Genomic DNA, 19,338 nt, shown 5'->3' on the forward strand with positions numbered 1-19,338 from the left:
ATGCTTTCATCCCTTCCATGGCATTAAAATTCCATCTTGCTCCATAAAGTAATAAAGCACGTTGTGCAAATTTGACCTGCACATGCCCATACTAACCTCATAGCACACACTGCTGTATGTAAATACAGTATAATAAAATAACAAATGTGTTAAATTGTGAACATCAGTTAAAATCACAGAATTGTGAAATTTGAACTAAGCAACTAAATCTGGGTAACTTACAAGAAGGTTTTATAGTGTATTACAATGAAATGAGCAGCAGCTCTGAAATACAACAGTAACTTCCTATCATATGCAACCACATGCTTAGTATTTCTCCTCTGTAAAGGTTCTCTTTGCAACTTCTCTTAAACCCTGACACTGATATTTTTCTACAATTCGGTTGCAATTAATGCTGAATGTAAACAATTTAACCCAAAATGACATCATAAATGTGTCACTTACCATAAACAAAACATTCTGTGAAATAGAATGTTCTGTGATTTGAAAGTTCTGAGAACACCATACTATCTATATACAGTACCTAGAAAACCTATTATAGGATACTATAGTTTACCTGTGTTGACTAAATACAGAGAGATAACATTACACTACACTACTACAGAGACAAGCAATACACAAGAATTGGTGCTGCTGCCAATGAATCAAAGCATACACGGTCATATGGTAAACTTTTTACTGCAAGTAGGGAGAGATCATATTAAAATTATAGCATGCATGGTCTTGGCAGCACAAGAGACTTGAGATGCACGCATTATATGTAGAAAGCTGTTACATTTAAAACACTATAACCACCTTTTGGGACAATGAATGTGTATGCAGTCAGACGTTGCTCAAACAGGTGTTATGCAGCACACAACTGTATAGCCCAGGTCATTATCTATTTGTTTTGGTACAAGGTATAAAATTAGAAAGACATGGGAATCTAATTACCTTGCGATTCTGAAAAGCTCTTGATGCATCTCAATTGACTAGACAAATTGTCTTTTACAATGTGATCAAAAACTGCAAAGGGAAGTGCCAAATGTAGGGATATGCCACATGTTAACAAAACCTCCAGCACGGGGTCAACAAGAAAAATAAAGATGTGCCTGGGATTGTGCATTTTTTTCTTCAAATTAACATGAATTTTAGTATATGTCCTAAATCACCCAACAAAAGGTGTCCCTAATACTAATGCATTTTACTACACCCTTTTATTATTTGAACTCTTTGGGAGACATGATTAATCAAAAAAAGTGTGCACTTAAATGTGTGTAATAACCTGCTTTAAAAATCTTGTCATTATTGTAAATTTTCTGGCATAATTTAGTCAATATGGAGGGACATTTTCTTCAGAGACCACATTGTGCCCAGAGAGAGAGAGAGAGAGAGAAACGCAACCACACATGGATTTTTTTTTTTATGCATTCATTTACTATCTGATCGTAAGAGAAAGAAAGATGCCAAGGCTCGCTTTGAATGACTGGTACTTGTTTTTGCTTTGGCCACATGTGTAAAGCCAAAGCATAGTGTATTGATCTGGCCAAAAATCTCCACTGTGCATTGTGCATCAAGAGGCTTGCAAACAGAGCTGACCAATCACCATTATCAGCCTATTCTTGACACACAGTAGCAATCAAAATGCCAGGGTGGTGGCACTGGGGTTGAAAATGGGGCATCATGGGGAACTGGCAAGCTTTCAGCTTGGATGCCGATTGTGCCATCAGCTAGTCTATGTGTAGGAAAGCAAATTTGTCTGGCATGGTGGAGCTGAATGAAGCCTGCAGGACAGCAACAAAGTTCCCCATTGACTACTGTGACTTTGAAACAGGAGGCTGAAAGTGCAAGTTGATACCCAACTCAGTTTATGTTGTTTCTTAGAGTGTTTAATTTGGTAGAAATATAGTACACCTGTTTGATTTCAACATGCCAAACCGTCAGTGCAACTTTGCTCATTGCTTGGAAAAGGGCATTACAATTTTAATGTAAAGAATGCGACATGCTGCACTTCCCTTATAAGTAGACTCGCTCCAAAGCAGAGCTGCAACATTAAGTCAGTGGTCTGGAATTGGTTCAGATATGAAAGATCAAATATTAAACTAATGTACAATGCAAAGTTGCAAAATGACTATTAGTTAAAAGTGGTAGCACATCCAGTTAATGTCAGTACTTAAAAACAGAAAGAGCAGAATGGAACTAGTTTACGAAAGGTAAGGTAAAGCCTGTGGTATGTAACTGGCTGATCAAGGTCTATCAAAGCGGACCTGGAGGAAGAGACTCCTCCATAGACAGCCAACGCCAGAGACCAGTAGGTATATACTCACGTAAAGGATTATTAGGAACACCATACTAATACAGTGTTTGACCCCCTTTCACCTTCAGAACTGCCTTAATTCTACGTGGCATTTTCAACAAGGTGCTGAAAACATTCTTTAGAAATGTTGGCCCATATTGATAGGATAGCATCTTGCAGTTGATGGAGATTTGTGGGATGCACATCCAGGGCACGAAGCTCCCGTTCCACCACATCCCAAAGATGCTCTATTGGGTTGAGATCTGGTGACTGTGGGGGCCATTTTAGTACAGTGAACTCATTGTCATGTTCAAGAAACCAATTTGAAATGATTCGAGCATTGTGACATGGTGCATTATCCTGCTGAAAGTAGCCATCAAAGGATGGATACATGGTGGTCATGAAGGGATGGACATAGTCAGAAACAATGCTCAGGTAGCCCGTGGCATTTAAACAATGCCCAATTGGCACTAAAGGGCCTAAAGTGTGCCAAGAAAACATCCCCCACACCATTACACCACCACCACCAGCCTGCACAGTGGTAACAAGGCATGATGGATCCATGTTCTCATTCTGTTTACGCCAAATTCTGACTCTACCATTTGAATGTCTCAACAGACATCGAGACTCATCAGACCAGGCAACATTTTTCCAGTCTTCAACTGTCCAATTTTGGTGAGCTCGTGCAAATTGTAGCCTCTTTTTCCTATTTGTAGTGGAGATGAGTGGTACCCGGTGGGGTCTTCTGCTGTTGTAGCCCATCCGCCTCAAGGTTGTGCGTGTTGTCGCTTCACAAATGCTTTGCTGCATACCTCGGTTGTAACGAGTGGTTATTTCAGTCAAAGTTGCTTTTCTATCAGCTTGAATCAGTCGGCCCATTCTCCTCTGACCTCTAGCATCAACAAGGCATTTTCACCCACAGGACTGCCGCATACTGGATGTTTTTCCCTTTTCACACCATTCTTTGTAAACCCTAGAAATGGTTGTGCGTGAAAATCCCAGTAACTGAGCAGATTGTGAAATACTCAGACCGGCCTTCTGGCACCAACAACCATGCCACACTCAAAATTGCTTAAATCACCTTTCTTTCCCATTTCTGACATTCAGTTTGGAGTTCAGGAGATTGTCTTGACCAGGACCACACCCCTAAATGCATTGAAGCAACTACCATGTGATTGGTTGATTAGATAATTGAATTAGAGAAATTGAACAAGTGTTCCTAATAATCCTTTAGGGGAGTGTATTTGGCTTGTGTGTTCTACAAGCTAAACTTTATTTGTTTGCTTACAGAACAAAGTCTCCTGCACTAAACAAATGTTTTAGGTATAGAAAAACAAGTGAGGGTTGCAAAAAATAAATAAAAAGCTGTAGAAAACTGCAGAAAACTTAAGACAAGGTTCCTGTAAAATGATGTGAAAAGAATGAGGTGGTCATGGGGAAGGAAAACGAGAGTTGCAAATGTTTAAATAAAATTGCCAAAAACAGTCTGCACATGAAGGCACTTCATAATTTTACACCTTGTCTCATTGGCAAGACAAGTTTCAAGGAATGATGCAGATGTATTTTCAGTTTGTAAAATGACAACCTGGTCATTTTGTTTTTTTAAGTTGAAAGTGATTTCTGTGTTAAAATATTTAACTCTAAATAAGTCATAAATCATCCAAATAAAAAGCACTTTCCAAATCATCCAGCCCTACATGATGCATCTAAAAAAATTTCCTCCACTCTATAGTACTAGGGTGTCCTACTGCGTTAGCCATTAAGAATGTAGTGAGAAGTCAAGCAAAATGACACCTTTTATTGGCTAACTAAAAAGATTACAATATGCAAGTTTTCGAGGCAACTCACGCCCCTCCTTCTTCTGATTACATCTTGCATAAAGAAGGGGTCCGAGTTGCCTCAAAAGCTTGCATATTATAATCTTTTTAGCTAGGGGAAAAAAGAAAATCTTTATACAGTAAATGTATAATAGAACAGCAAAAAAAGGTGTTGTACAATTAATGATTTAAAAATGATTTTTTTTATTTTGATATACTTTATTAACCTGCAGGGGAAATGATGCATGTATATTTACATCTAAGCTGTTATATGTATTTTCAGTTTTTCTTCCCAAAAAAAAGGTGAAAAGGTAAACTGCCAGGTTTAAAATGTAAAGTTCAGGTTGACAAAACATGAAATAAAAAAAAATCTCAGAACATTACAAACAGGCCTTCTTCCAGGAACAATCGATAGCTTACAACCTACAGATGTTCTGCAGCAACTGAAGTAAATTGTGCCTTGCAAGCTGAAGCAGTTTGCACAGGTGTCCAAACTTTTTGATTACATAAAAACCCCTCCATCCGTCTTAAAGCAAAGTTGGAACAGACTGTTACTACACACTCTAAAGTACTACATTTGACAATATTACATTGCAGAAAGTTATAAATTCCAGTGACAATCAAAAGAAAACAGCAACAAACAAATGAAATGAGACAAAGCATTACTAACCTTGCAAGTGTACAGTAAACCTTTCGCTTAGAGAAACTGCAAGTGTTTCAAATCCATGGAAGAAACACTGATAGAAAGAGATCTGGTCTCCCAACGTCACAATCAGACCCAACTTATACGCCCATTCAAAAATGTGACTTCATAATTTTTTTTTTTTTTTTTTTTACAACTTCTTGCCTCCTCCAATTTCGCAGCAGTTTCTCAGACGCACTGAATTTTGTTGCAGAAGCAGTTATCAATTTCTTTCGCTACTTCAACGACGTTTAATTTAAAACCAGCTTCACATTTTCATCTTTCAACAACATACTATATTGGCTATATACTGTACACCAACAAGTAACACTGGATGCTTTGGGTGCCTAGTGCTCTGCATGTCATGCATACCCCAAACATCCGATGTCCCAATATGCAGAATTGAGAGCCAGCTTCATAATAGCTTTGTGACCCAGACAAGGGGGGGAAGAAAGAAAAAAAAAAAAAAAGAAGAAGAAAATGGTTGCAAATGCCAAGCTAAAACAGATTTAGCTGCTGATGAAACTGCAATAAAATCAAACAATGTTAATAAACTGAAACAACTTACTGTATCTAGTTACATCTTAAAAACAAGAAAAATCCAATGCCTGAAGTTAGTTAGATCCATTAGGACAGTGGTTAGAAAAGCGGACTTGGAAGGATAGCTGGGTGCTTATGGTGTTCTGCGATATGCCAAAAGTATGCCAAGGACCATAAACATTGCTGAAAATTTTCATGGTGCATGTGATGGACTGCAAGGAGTTAGACTTAAGGAGGACAACATATAGGTGAAAAGCATCAAAGGCAATAAATTTGGAAAGTGTCTTATTGTGTGAACTAGTACTGTATGTTTCAATGTTAGAACTGAACCATATTCCTTATTGTTGAAATAGTTTAGTGTGTAATTTCGTTTCTACAAGTCACTATTATGAATCCAAAAATGGCAAATATTCAGGGACCTGACATGCAGTAATAAATGACAGACCTTTTTTTATTAAAATTAATGACTGAAATTTTTCACTTAAAATGTCAAATAAACCCGAGTATGCCACACTTCTGTAATCTGAGAACAACACTTATAAAGTGACTGAAGGCAATATGGTGTGATGGCTAAAGCATTTGATCTTAAACAGCAAGATCGGCAGTTAAAATCTCACTTTAGCATCATTGCGTAATCCTAAGCAAATCACTTAACCTTAAATAATTTTAATATACTCATCTCAAGTCACTCTGGGTTAAACATTTAACATCACTTATACTCACCAAAAAACAGATGAAATACGCTGCAAATGAACTGTCCCAAGTTTATGCCCCTTAAAAAGATGCCCCCTCCCCTGCCCAGTTCCTTATATTGGATTTAAAGCCATGAGTGACTGATTACATCATCAAGTTCTCCGACTCAGTACATATTCATCTTTCCATTTATGTCAGGCTCTATGCCAAAAACAACATTAGGCAGTACCAACGATATATAATACAGAAAATGGTGATCAAAGGGACAATAAAGAAAAATGGAAAGAGATGCTTTTATTAACAATCAAGACAGAACACAAAAAAAATGATTTTTGAGGTAAAAAAAAAAAGATGAATCTGATTCCTATATTTACTACAAAATGCAGCATATGGCCATTTTTTTAAAAATGTAGACTGCTCTATGTAACATGTTACAAGCATGTCTCACATTATTCTACATCACAGCAAACACCCAATTCATCTGCCCGATGAAAATGGCGATTCACCAGGCAGAACAGGACATAAAACCCCTTCCCTTGCACAGCTTTATATACATCAAATAAACACATGAACAAAGCAAAAAGCCAACATGCAAAGACTGAAACTTATATAAACAATAGATCATTTGCATCTTAAGAGTAAAGGTGTTGCCTTAGCAACACCTCAAACAAAGAACACTTTAGGCTCTTCATTTGTGGGTCTGTTAATGTAGTGAAAGGTTTCTAGCACGGATTTTCTATCAAAATACAAACAAATACCAATGAATCACTACAATGAAAGATGCAAACATAGAACAAACGATGATCTTGGTCAAAGGTGCACTACGTACTCTACCTTGAGACAGTACCTCAAGTTGGTTCTCAAATGTTTCTGAATAGCCATAACAATATTGACAAACATGCACAGGCTGCCTCAGACTGTTACAGCTATACCAACAACGAACAGCTGATGAAAAGGGATGTTGAACACTCACACAAGTGTCATTTTGTATAAAAAGCTCAGTAACAATACATAATAAATCTAATAATCATGCTGCCTGGCAAGAGATCCCATCTGTGACATGGCACACAAACAAGTGCTGCATTTTTACAAATGGCAGGGTCACCATTTTCAAATGAAAATTATAAAATGACCCACGACTAAAACCAATCTAAAATAAATAAAACAAAAAAAGACAAGCATCTACAAAGCCATCAATTACTAGGTGAGTTGAGGTAATGGTTCACTCCACAATGACAGGACATATATTCAAGCATTCTATGTCTTTGGAAACAGGAGAATCAATACTTTCCTTTAAGAAACCACACTAATATTATATATTATTGTTGTTAACAGCATGGTCAACATGTCGTTGTGTCGGCACAGATAGGCTCAGTCAGCAAGGTTTAACATCACTCAATCATCCACAGCAACCAAGTGAAAGTATGTGTGGGATACGCTAAACAAAGGGGGCAGACAATATGACTGGAACACAAGGTGCCAACAACCAACCAGTCAATGTTCCATTAAGAGTCATCAATAATACAAGATAGCTTATTATGCAAGACTAGGAGTGTAACAGTACAGAAAAGTCACATTTCAGTTCACACTTTGGTTTGGTACAATGTGATTTAAGCAACAAAAAATTTAAAAGAATTCTTTTAATTTCACATTAAAAGTTACCACTCAACTCCTGAGGCAGTCTAGTTGATAGCCTACAGCCTAGAGAGTATTAAGCAGTAAACGCATAAAATATATACAAGAGTGTGTTATGCTTGGCTAATAAAAACCAAAAAGTAATCAGTTACAAACTGAAGCATCTCTTGCATTATTAAAAGAGACCAATACTAGTAAGAGTGATGGAGATCGCAGGTAGCCTTGCCAAGCTCCAGTGATTGGAACATCTGGATAACACCGTTAAATGTGTGTCAACACACTGTCCTCATTCGATCTACTGCTCACTCTCCATTGTTATCGTAAGTCACTGGGAACTAAATTTTCTCACTTGATTTAAAAAAGCAAGTAAGTCTTCCAGCTCATCTGTAGCATTTAACTCGCCAGTGTGACTGATACCGTAAGAAGCCAATTAGCCTGTGGATAAACTAGCTAAAGGCTTACAATTTAAGGTTTTTGTACAGAACTTACAAATTTGGTTCGCTGTTACATTAATCTTTACACATTCAACACATATTCTCTGTATGACTGCATGTACTAAACCATAAGAAGCTTATTACAGTTCAATACGAACACACGTACCGTTACAACCCTAAGCAGGTCTCTATCAAATCTGCTTAATTATTCTTGAAAAAAATATACAGGTATGCAGTAGGATTAAACATTGGTCCACAATCCCAGTCTCATCCAATCAGCTTATACGCAAACTTTTATATACAGTGGAGGAAATAATTATTTGACCCCTCACTGATTTTGTAAGTTTGTCCAATGACAAAGAAATGAAAAGTCTCAGAACAGTATCATTTCAATGGTAGGTTTATTTCAACAGTGGCAGATTGCACATCAAAAGGAAAATCGAAAAAATAACTTTAAATAAAAGATAGAAATTGATTTGCATTTCATTGAGGGAAATAAGTTTTTGAACCCTCTAACAAAAAAAGACTTAATACTTAGTGGAAAAACCCTTGTTTGCAAGCACAGAGGTCAAACGTTTCTTGTAATTGAGGACCAAGTTTGCGCACATTTTAGGAGGAATGTGGGTCCACTCCTCTTTGCAGATCATCTCTAAATCCCTAAGGTTTCGAGGCTGTCTCTGTGCTACTCTGAGCTTGAGCTCCCTCCATAGGTTTTCTATTGGATTAAGGTCGGAGACTGACTAGGCCACTCCATGACCTTAATGTGCTTCTTCTTGAGCCACTCCTTTGTTGCCTTTGCTGTATGTTTTGGGTCATTGTCGTGCTGGAACACCCATCCACGACCCATTTTCAGTTTCCTGGCAGAGGGAAGGAGATTGTCGCTCAGGATTTCACGATACATGGCTCCGTCCATTTTCCCGTTAATGAGATTAAGTTGTCCTGTGCCCTTAGCAGAAAAACACCCCCAAAGCAAAATGTTTCCACCCCCATGCTTGACGGTGGGGACGGTGTTTTGGGGGTCATAGGCAGCATTTTTCTTCCTCCAAACACAGCGAGTTGACTTAATGCCAAAGAGCTCTATTTTGGTCTCATCAGACCACAGCACCTTCTCCCAGTCACTCTCTGAATCATTCAGGTGTTCATTGGCAAACTTCAGACGGGCCTGCACATGTGCCTTCTTGAGCAAGGGGACCTTGCGAGCCCTGCAGGATTTTAATCCATTGCGGTGTAATGTGTTTCCAATGGTTTTCTTGGTGACTGTGGTCCCTGCTAATTTGAGGTCATTAACTAACTCCTCCCGTGTAGTTCTAGGATTCTTTTTCACCTTTCTCAGAACCATTGACACCCCACGAGGTGAGATCTTGCATGGAGCCCCAGAGCGAGGTCAATTGATGGTCATTTTGTGCTCCTTCCATTTTCAAACAATTGCACCAACAGTTGTCACCTTCTCTCCCAGCTTCTTGCTAATGGTTTTGTAGCCCATTCCAGCCTTGTGCAGGTCTACAATTTTGTCTCTGACATCCTTGGACAGCTCTTTGGTCTTTCCCATGTTGTAGAGTGTTCAGTCTGCTTGATTGATTGATTCTGTGGACAGGTGTCTTTTATACAGGTGACTAGTTAAGACAGGTGTCCTTAATGAGGGTGACTAATTGAGTAGAAGTGTCTAACCACTCTGTGGGAGCCAGAACTCTTAATGGTTGGTAGGGGTTCAAAAACTTATTTCCCTCAATGAAATGCAAATCAATTTCTATCTTTTATTTAAAGTTATTTTTTCGATTTTCCTTTTGATGTGCAATCTGCCACTGTTGAAATAAACCTACCATTGAAATGATACTGTTCTGAGACTTTTCATTTCTTTGTCATTGGACAAACTTACAAAATCAGTGAGGGGTCAAATAATTATTTCCTCCACTGTATTTTTTTTTAAATTATGAGGGCTGGATTCACCACAAGTGGTTATGCATACTGTATACACACAAAAAGACATTAAAACACAATGGATATATGCTTAGAACAGCATTCACAAAAAGAACCTATACTTAGGACTACAAATTCAGTACTTGTTTATATCTGAAGTCCGTTTCTATATCAAGATTTCATTATTTCTCCCATGAAATTCATGGGGTCCTACCTAAATACAGTATTTATCCATACTTTCTCCCAATAGATTTTGCTAAAAAAATTAAAATAAAAGCTGCCATACCAGTCCTTTGACAATTGAATGCCCTTTAATTTAAAGGCAGTACATATATACATGGTAATTAGGTATTCTTATTTCTGCACTATTTTTATATGATTTTTCTAATGAGCTCTTCAGCAGAATTTTAACATGACAAATTGAAAATTATAGTAAATGCAGTTCATCAAATAATCCTTTAAAAAATAAAGTGCATTAAAATAAATTTAATATGAGTGGCTGCATTACTTTAATAACCAGCTACTTTATGGTAACTTCCATTTACAATAAGAAAATAAATTTAGGCACTCATTGCCTCAGAACACTCAAATTCTTGAAGACACGGACTGAACAATCTGCTGAAAATCTCCTAGTAATTTGGGTCAGATCTTATTTAATGACATCATACCATTTCTACAGATACACTGACATGATTAATTTCACTCTGTGATAAAGTACTAAAACGGATATTTAACATTATCGATTAGGCTATCAAATTTGTTCTCAAGGTTCTGTTCAATTACTAATATACAGTACAATTTCAAATAAGGGTAATCTTTTAAAGTTGATGTCTACTTGATTTTAAAGCATTTACAGGACTCTCTGCCACAACTCCTATACAAAAAAAAAAAATCTTCAGTTCCACTCAGTTGAGGTCACAGCACTCAAGTTAAAATGAAAAAAGAAAGAAATATAATACTGATTTAAAGTTCAATTAAACATTTCTAGGCAGAAGCCTTCTTTCTTAATAATCCACATTTACTTATGCAAGTTATCTTCGAATAGTCCAATGCCAAACTGCACAAAAAAATAAATAAAAGCAAGCATTACACCTGTGATCACTTTCTTTTAATTTATAAATATGTTTAGTCAAATTGATTTATAGGTTTGTTACTGGAAAACATACAGCAAACTATTTCCCACTTGGCTGTGCGATTTCTCACCTTGCATCCAGTTCTGCTGGAATAACACTGGTATTTTTTACTTCAATAAGAACTGAATTATGTTACTTTAAAAAGTAATCAGACTACATAAGGTACATTACTTAACAAGTTACCCTACTGCTCTAAAAATATGTTGCCGTGATTAGCAATGAATGCTTAATTCAACAAATTTAGCAATTTCTTCTGAAATACTGAGACAGATTTTAGTCAGAAGAAATAATGCGATTGGATTATTCAGGGATAAATCTACCTTTGTTAACCAGGTTTCTGAGATGACAAACCAATTTCTTTAACTGGGATGAATGTTTCCATGTCATTTCAGAAATCGCGTTTCTGTAAATAGTCAGGTTACTGAAGTGCATATAAACATTCTGTTTAAAAAACAGAATGCTGCCCATATAAAATAAACTTATGTAATTGCATTTTAATAGTGAACTTGTTTTACAGAAACAAACAGGTATTGGCTGCTTTAATTTAACAATGATTTAACAATGAAGTAAATCATATCTACGAACTGATCTCCATTCACCTAGAGTACCTGCTTCGCTGAACTCGCCAGTAAAAGATTAAAGCCCAAGAAATGCACACGTAAAAGGGACTGATTTACATAGAGTTCTGACGTTTGCCAAGAATACGGAAAAATTGGGAAATTGCCCAAAAAATTAATCGTATAAATGTATATAGTATATCAAATCTAATGAAACATGTAATTTTAAAATGAATGCATAAATCATGATCATTAATCTAGAACCAACACAAAGAAATTAAAAAGATATCAGTTTAAACAGAAATAGCCTTAAACCTCAATTTCCCAAAAAAAAAAAGGGTATTTGAGAAAGGACAATCTGAATGTGTTCCTAAAAGCCAAATTGAAAGAAGGTAAGAAGAAAAGGAGACAAATGCATCAATTATTAAACTGACATAGTATGAGACAGACATGTCAAAGTTTAAAAATCGGGAGTGGTCTCAACTAGACTTTCTCGTATACTCAGATATGGAGATGGATATTTGAGGACTGAACAGCAAGACAATATTATCTATTTAAATTATGTACATTAAAGAACCATCAACAAATCAAATCAATATACTGAACATTATAAAAGCTGAATTAATCAGACTCCGCATCTACATTAAAAAAGGCAAATCACCACTTCTGGATTAACAAATACCCCAAAAGTTGATCAATGTTTTGTACCTAATACTTGTATGAAAAATTTGGTTGACCTAAGTGAAAGCGTACTCAAGTTATCGTGTTTATACACACACACACAGACCTAATTTCAAAAATGGTATTTTCGGACTCAGGGAGGTCTAAAACATCAAGATTCATCCAAATCTTGACATTGAATCTATGGACAATTACAATACTTTCCCTATACTTATACGAGAAAGTAAAAAAAAAAAATGATCCAGACCACCGTTGACTTTGAATGCACTGCTAAAGACTGCATTAATTAAAAGAATACACATCTCTTAAATAAGCATACATTTAAAACTTGTGTTAAACCTCCACAAATACTATCTTCAACTGTTCAACAACTTGGTAATTATACTCTACACAAAATGTTTCTCAACCAGTACCCTGTGGAAATTACTGGCAGTACACCCTGGGTCCAGACCTGAGACACACACGCTCCTCAGATGGTCGAGACCTGGATGGTAGAATCATGGTGTGCCTTGGGATTTTTTGGGTTACAAAAAGTGTGCCACCACAGAAAAATGGTTGGAAAACACTGCTCTAAATACACCTGTGCTCCTGCCATGCTACAAAAATCTCAGTAGCTGCACTCTCTTAAAAAAATGACACTGTGCATTACTTGGATGGTTATGTTGCATTGTTTGCATAAATTAGTAAAGATACTACAAATCTGAATAATGGTTAAGGAGGATTATTACACTTCTATTTTGGAGAATTTTGTCATTATATTACGGCAGTCTGCACTGTAAGCTACCTGGCAGATCGGCAAGTGAAAAACAGACATACTGGAGACTTATTTTGATTTTAGTGCCAAACAAAGATAAAATTATTTTGCACTAATGTGATAGGACATTGATTCAATCCTCTTACAGAAACATGAAATGGGGAAAAGAGAAGCAATTTACCTTCACAACTTTTCTACCATAAACTCCCCCTCCCCGCCACCCCATTTCTTACCACTCTCCTGCACCTATATCCATGCATCCATTTTCCAACTCGCTATATCCTAACTATATGAACATGTATAAATCAAGAAAATGAACACCAGTGTTATGTTTAGACATGTGGTGTATTGTTATGAACTGCACAATACGAAATGTTAAATCTTTAAATGAATAAAGGTAGTATATAAATAAGGTAATGGGCGTGTATGCAACTCTTTAGGCACACACTACACTTTGTATTATAGTTTCATAATGTTAAAAAAAAAAAGTTACATGAAAGTGTCACCCTGACCAAAGCACCGCCTGAGGTGCCTCATTGCCGACCCGGGATGTGACAATATTTTTAACACGTTAAACAGACCACATGTTTCTCTTTGTTGTTAAGGGGAAAAACTAAACTTTCATTAATAAAGACACATTAGCGACACTGAATCGGGTATATACAGATTTCCCTTTTTGTTTTAATGACTTAAAAATGTCAGTTTAAAGAGCAATTTCAGAGTGGTTAATACAGCATTCATTTTAGATATATTGGGCAACGCACACTTTCACAATACACAGAGACCTCAGTGTAATTTTTCCAAGACAATTTTATATAAGCCACTTAGTTGCTCTAATTTTTGTACATTAACAATAGAAACCTATGAAAATGACTTAATAGCTCATTTAAACTTTCAATCAAAAGAAAAGAACTGGCTAGAAGGAAAAAATGCAAGCACTGATCTTCCAGTGAATGAGTAACTAGTTCTGACACTGACTAGTATTGGTTAACCTGTATTTCGCTGCATTATGTACTTGCTCATGGCCAATATCATCCATATTTACATTGCCAAAAAATATTCCAGGATAATGTAGAATCAAAAACAAGACCCAACTTTGTGCTGTGAATGTAATATAGATTCTAATTAGTCAGAGACTTATCAGTTGCTTCACCATAAAGGAGTATAAACTCTCCACAAAATCATATTGACCTGCAAACTATCCGTTTCTCCTCTTTTCCACATTTACTGAATACATAGTATTTTATGATATGCCGGGGCAACCAACTATAGTTCTCTGTAAATTGAACTATAAAGATAATGTCCACCTTAAAACAAAAAGCAAAGCACCTCCACAGTCATGTTTCAGGTTGCTTAAGCGACTGGTTCAATTATTCAGTAAGTTCAAGGTGGAGATTGAAAATGCAACCTGATGGTTTAAATCCAGTACCCCCACCACTGTCACACTATCTACAAAATCTAGTGCAAAGTTCATCCCTACTACAGATGTCTACAGCAACAAACCTTCCATCAGCAATTCATGCTCAGTGCTTGAATGTACAGACACAACAATATGCTTACACAGGGAAGAGACAGATAATTTATTGATGACTAAATTCAAAACGTTTCTATACAAATGCCCATATATACCGTTCGGCATAATGCTGAACTGAGCATGAATCATGTTCTTTCCAAACATTCATGGTAACAAGCTGCAACTGTCAGTCATACATGTTAGATTAACTGGTTATTCTGTGACTAAGTACATAAAGTTGTAAGTTAAAAACAAATAGATCCACCATTAAACAAAACTGTAATGGTAAAATTAAGGTATAATTTCAATTGGCAGACACACGAAGAGGAAAAAATATCTTCATAAATGTAAATGGGTTTCAGTATCTGATCACATGTTTTTTTTAGTTTCTTTACCAATTAAAAATAAAATTCAATTTGAACAAATTTAACTTTTCAAACCAAACTTTGGAATGAAGTTCTGAAGCTCTCAGTTTGTCAAGAGTAGCCTTTGGCACTGCACATTTTATTTAGATTTTAAAATAATAGTTGTTAAAAACATATCACAAGGTTTAAATATCTTAACACACAGCAGCCAGCACATACTGCAAGTCTAAACCCGAGTCTGCAAATGAACATACAAAGTTTTATGTATTCTGGGTGCAATGTGTTTTTCCTACCTCACAGCTGCTTGATGACTCATAGCAGACACTGCCTACAAGGAAGCATTTTTTGAAAAATCCACACACAAGAACTAAATGAGACTGTACTGAATCATGGTAAGAGGGAGAAAAAAGTGTTGAGAAGCAGAAAGATATGTGCACATGCACATATAAAACAAAAAATGCTATGTGACAAATTCCACAACTACTCTAGTTTAACTCCAGCTATCAAGGACACCATTGCGTACGTAGTCTTTCGTTGATAAAACACTTAATGAACTTCCATACAACAAATTGTTGCCAAATATATTGCCAGAAAGACAAAAGTGCAGTTCAGAGTAAAGAAAGATCTGTCACACACTAATAAAAAAATAATACCCAAGGATCATCACTGTCATCGGTTCCAAACACAGCACAAAAAGTTACTAATATGACACTACAGACATAAACGGGGTTCCACCTTATAGTTTAACATAGTTCCAGCAATGCCAGGCCAGCTGATTCAGTAAATGTCTAACACCAAACCTGTCAAGTATGGCACAAAATGGATAATCTAATTTCAAGTGGCAATACAAGTAAAGAGCCAAGAATAAAAATGCACTTGTACAGGTTAGGAATGACCAAAAATATACACCTCCAGCTGGATCACAAGTTTTGATACTGTACAATAAATTATAGGGTACTCGATCATTAAGGTGAAAACACAGCGGCCCTGGTCTGGATTATGCGGGTCAGAAAAAGACGGGACGCATCATTAAAGACAGAAATGAACAATGTGGCGAGTTGTGAAGACTGACATCATTCCATCAAAAAAAAAAAAAACGCGTTTCAGTTTTAAGCATTTGCCCTCACGCAACCAGCACCAACTTTAAATGTATATTGTAAAAGGTTTCAAGACATTACACAAAACAACTACAGAGGTCTCTATAAACGCTGCACGAAACTGACACGTAAATCGACGCGGTTAATGACCATTAAGGTGCCAAACTCGTATTCCCGAATCGGTTTAAGCCAACGCCAAGGTCAAATGAAATCGGAATCCGGTAAGAGCAGAACAGATCCCGTAAGGAGCACCGGTCAATCGTTGAGCTTCAACAGGTACATGCTGCCACTCCTAACACAATACGGGACAATAGTGCCGGCAATCAAAATGCAAACAAACCTTCGGGATATACCTGAATTAACATGAATTTGAAAATAGCCCATGCCAAATTAAAACATCCTAATCACACAAAGGTCTCAGGAATTCAATAGGTTCGCTTTATAGATTAAAAAACTGGGGAACGCGATACGTAAATAATCCTTTCGTGCCTGCAATAGGAGAAATCAAGAATGGCACAGAATTCTCTCAAAGATACAATGAGTCAAGACGACAGTATACGAAGAGCTTTGAAACGTGCAACCGAATGCTGACAGAACGAAACTGTTGGCGACTACTACCGATGGGAAAGTGTAGGAATCACACCAGGAAATAGTTTAGACACATTCTGATCCCACCCCTCTAGCAACAGTCATTTTGACGAAAATTCGTTTATTCGCTAATTGGATTTTCAGACAGCAGATCTCCAGTTACAGTTTGTGTGCCTTTTAGTGCTCAGAATTTGTATAGACATTAGCATCGCCATATTTATAATTCAGCATCGTGTCCCTTTACGATAGAATTTGGCAAATACATTACTCTGAAATCAATTTCTATGTATGTTTCAAAAGGCCCACTCCGTACCTCGCCCGCTTGATACTCGAGCCAGGTTATAAAATACGCTGAAATCCATTGCCATTTTCAAGTGCCACCACACCCACAATGGATGAAAACAACTTGAGATGCATTTTTTAATACTATTTCTAGTAATCATTAGCGCGGGTGCATTTTGATTCATCAACTCCACGACGGAGAAATCAAATCGCCTAAATATTAAATAAACTCAACCTTGTGCAGTATTACCAAGGAGACCATAAAACCGATTTTCTTGAAAGGATAACACGCCAGACGCAGATTGTTAAAACAAGCCTATCTCGCCCACTCCAGAATAACTACGGGCTGTAAGCTAACATCACAAAGACAAATGGAACACGACAACTGAATGGTTCAAGCCGCTCTTGTGGGAAAGAAAGTGAAATCCATTCGACACATTGCACGTAGTCGCCATTTTGAACCACCCCCAAGTGTGGCAGTCTTAAAAAAATGCAGCCATATTCACGTTTTAAAATCTCGGGAGACACTGAGTGTATGGTGGCGGCAAAGAAGATGTGCACAACTAAAAAGTGCAACCAATGTGATTTTTTGTCTGTACTGTCCGGCACCTCTTTGTGTGCAAATTTCTATCGGGCGTGTGTGCGCGGTAATCCCAGCCGCAGCGGCACGCTTTTTCCTACGCCATTAGGAACAAAACGTCTGTCTTCCTCCCACAATCCACCCCCTCCCCTCCCTATCATACCCTACCCAAGCTGTTCATTTACTGAAAAGGTAAAGACTCCGCCGCTCCGTAAACTACCACTTCTCTTCACCGATCAAGTAATGAAAACCATTCCACGGTTACTAGTCATCCCCTTTCCCCAGCATTTCCCTCTTAACTCCCATTTGTGACCACAAGAGCGCAGCCCCTCCTCTATCAGGCACTATTTTATGAATACAGAGACCGGTGCTTTAAAATGAGAAACAGACGAGAACATTCTTAGTGCCCTCTCGTCACATTAAAACGCAGCCTCATATAAAAACCTGTACTGCAATCCATATCCTTATCGCCTTAGGAAAACGATTTTCTCCCGCCCGCCATTTTGTCTCCCCAATCTCCTTTCCCTCCCTTCCTCCCTCAATGACTCCATCTTCAACCTTCTTCCCCCCCATTGTGGTCCTGCGACCCCCCACCGCCCCCTTCTGCCTTGCTTTTAACAAAAACAAGTGATCGATACATTTAAAATATAACATGAGATTAAAAAACAAAGACGCCAATGGAAGTCTTACCGTCATATCTTTCAGCCTGCTCGGCGAGCTTGGCCTGATAGACGAGGTCCTCTCGCTCTTCCATGGTGCTCTGACGCGGGCTGGCGGTGTTCTGCGGGCGGATAGAAGCGGATCGGTTGAGGGTGAGGGTGAGTCTCGCGCTCGCTCACTCACTCGCACACGCGCGCGCTCTCTCTCTTTTTTTGCTCGCTCTCTCTCGCGGCACAATGTCGAGCCGCGTCCCAACTCACAGCCGGTAGCACTGGACTAAAGATGGCGGCCAGGGTTCATCCGGGTAACCAGCAATCCAGAGTTCCCCTCTCTCTCTCTCTCTCTCTCTCTCTCTCACACACACTCACTTGTCATTCCCCGCCCCGCCTCCCTCCCATCCTTTTTTACGCCAGCTTGACACTATAGCAACGGTTCCGTAGTAACAAAAAAACTTGTGCGACGCACACACACAAGCACAGGGGAAAAGTCAGGCCGTCAAGAGCACGAAACGGGAGGGCGCTCGATTCTTGATGATGATTACCCCTGGGATACCAGAAAGCGTGGTGCCTCGTTAGTGCTCCGTGCTGCGACAAAAGACTACACAACGGGTTCATGAAAGCAATACGTCGCCCACTGTTTATCATCTGAAGTGGACTGCTCATTAATCTACCCATTCGGTAGCGCGAAATCTTATCAGTCACAACAAGCCTTTTATCGGGCTCGTATTGTTATATATAACCGAACTAACATGCCGTTTAAATGTTGTCAAAGTAATACCATTAACAAATATATTAGACTTACTGTCTTTGTCATCTACGCTTTTAAGCACAAAATGCGTCCTTGTTCTTTGTGTCCTATTCTTCAGTGAACAATATACTGCATTATACAAAAAATTTCCAATTAGAGTGGCTCGGGTTAAATAAGACTGGCATAAGAGGGTATTGGACTATCCAATAGCACATATTATGAACTGCTGTTATTTGATTATTAAAACAATGAGACCCTGAGCCATTTCGAGTTGAGCTATAGACTAGAGTGCATTATTTTTCTGCTATGGATAGACCGGTAGATCTTGGTTTGTTTTGAGAAATGAAACAGAAGTAAAACGAACTTAGGATAAGGTGAATCTAAAATG

At 37.8% G+C, this 19,338-nt stretch overlaps 1 protein-coding gene across 2 annotated transcripts in view; it reads right to left on the reverse strand.

Annotated features, from left to right (window-relative positions):
- Positions 1-18,514, reverse strand: part of ywhae1 (tyrosine 3-monooxygenase/tryptophan 5-monooxygenase activation protein, epsilon polypeptide 1) — a 55,780-nt gene extending 37,266 nt beyond the window's left edge. Inside the window, exon 1 of one of the 2 annotated variants that reach the window (XM_039757136.1) lies at positions 18,234-18,514. In XM_039757136.1, the coding sequence (XP_039613070.1) occupies positions 18,234-18,297 (64 nt within the window). In that variant the 5' untranslated portion in view covers positions 18,298-18,514. The remainder of the gene's footprint in view (positions 1-18,233) is intronic. The other variant, XM_039757135.1, reaches the window with a different exon arrangement.
- Between the last annotated feature and the right edge of the window lie 824 nt (positions 18,515-19,338).

This window comes from Polypterus senegalus, chromosome 6, assembly GCF_016835505.1.
Source record: "Polypterus senegalus isolate Bchr_013 chromosome 6, ASM1683550v1, whole genome shotgun sequence".
Classification (NCBI taxonomy): domain Eukaryota; kingdom Metazoa; phylum Chordata; class Cladistia; order Polypteriformes; family Polypteridae; genus Polypterus; species Polypterus senegalus.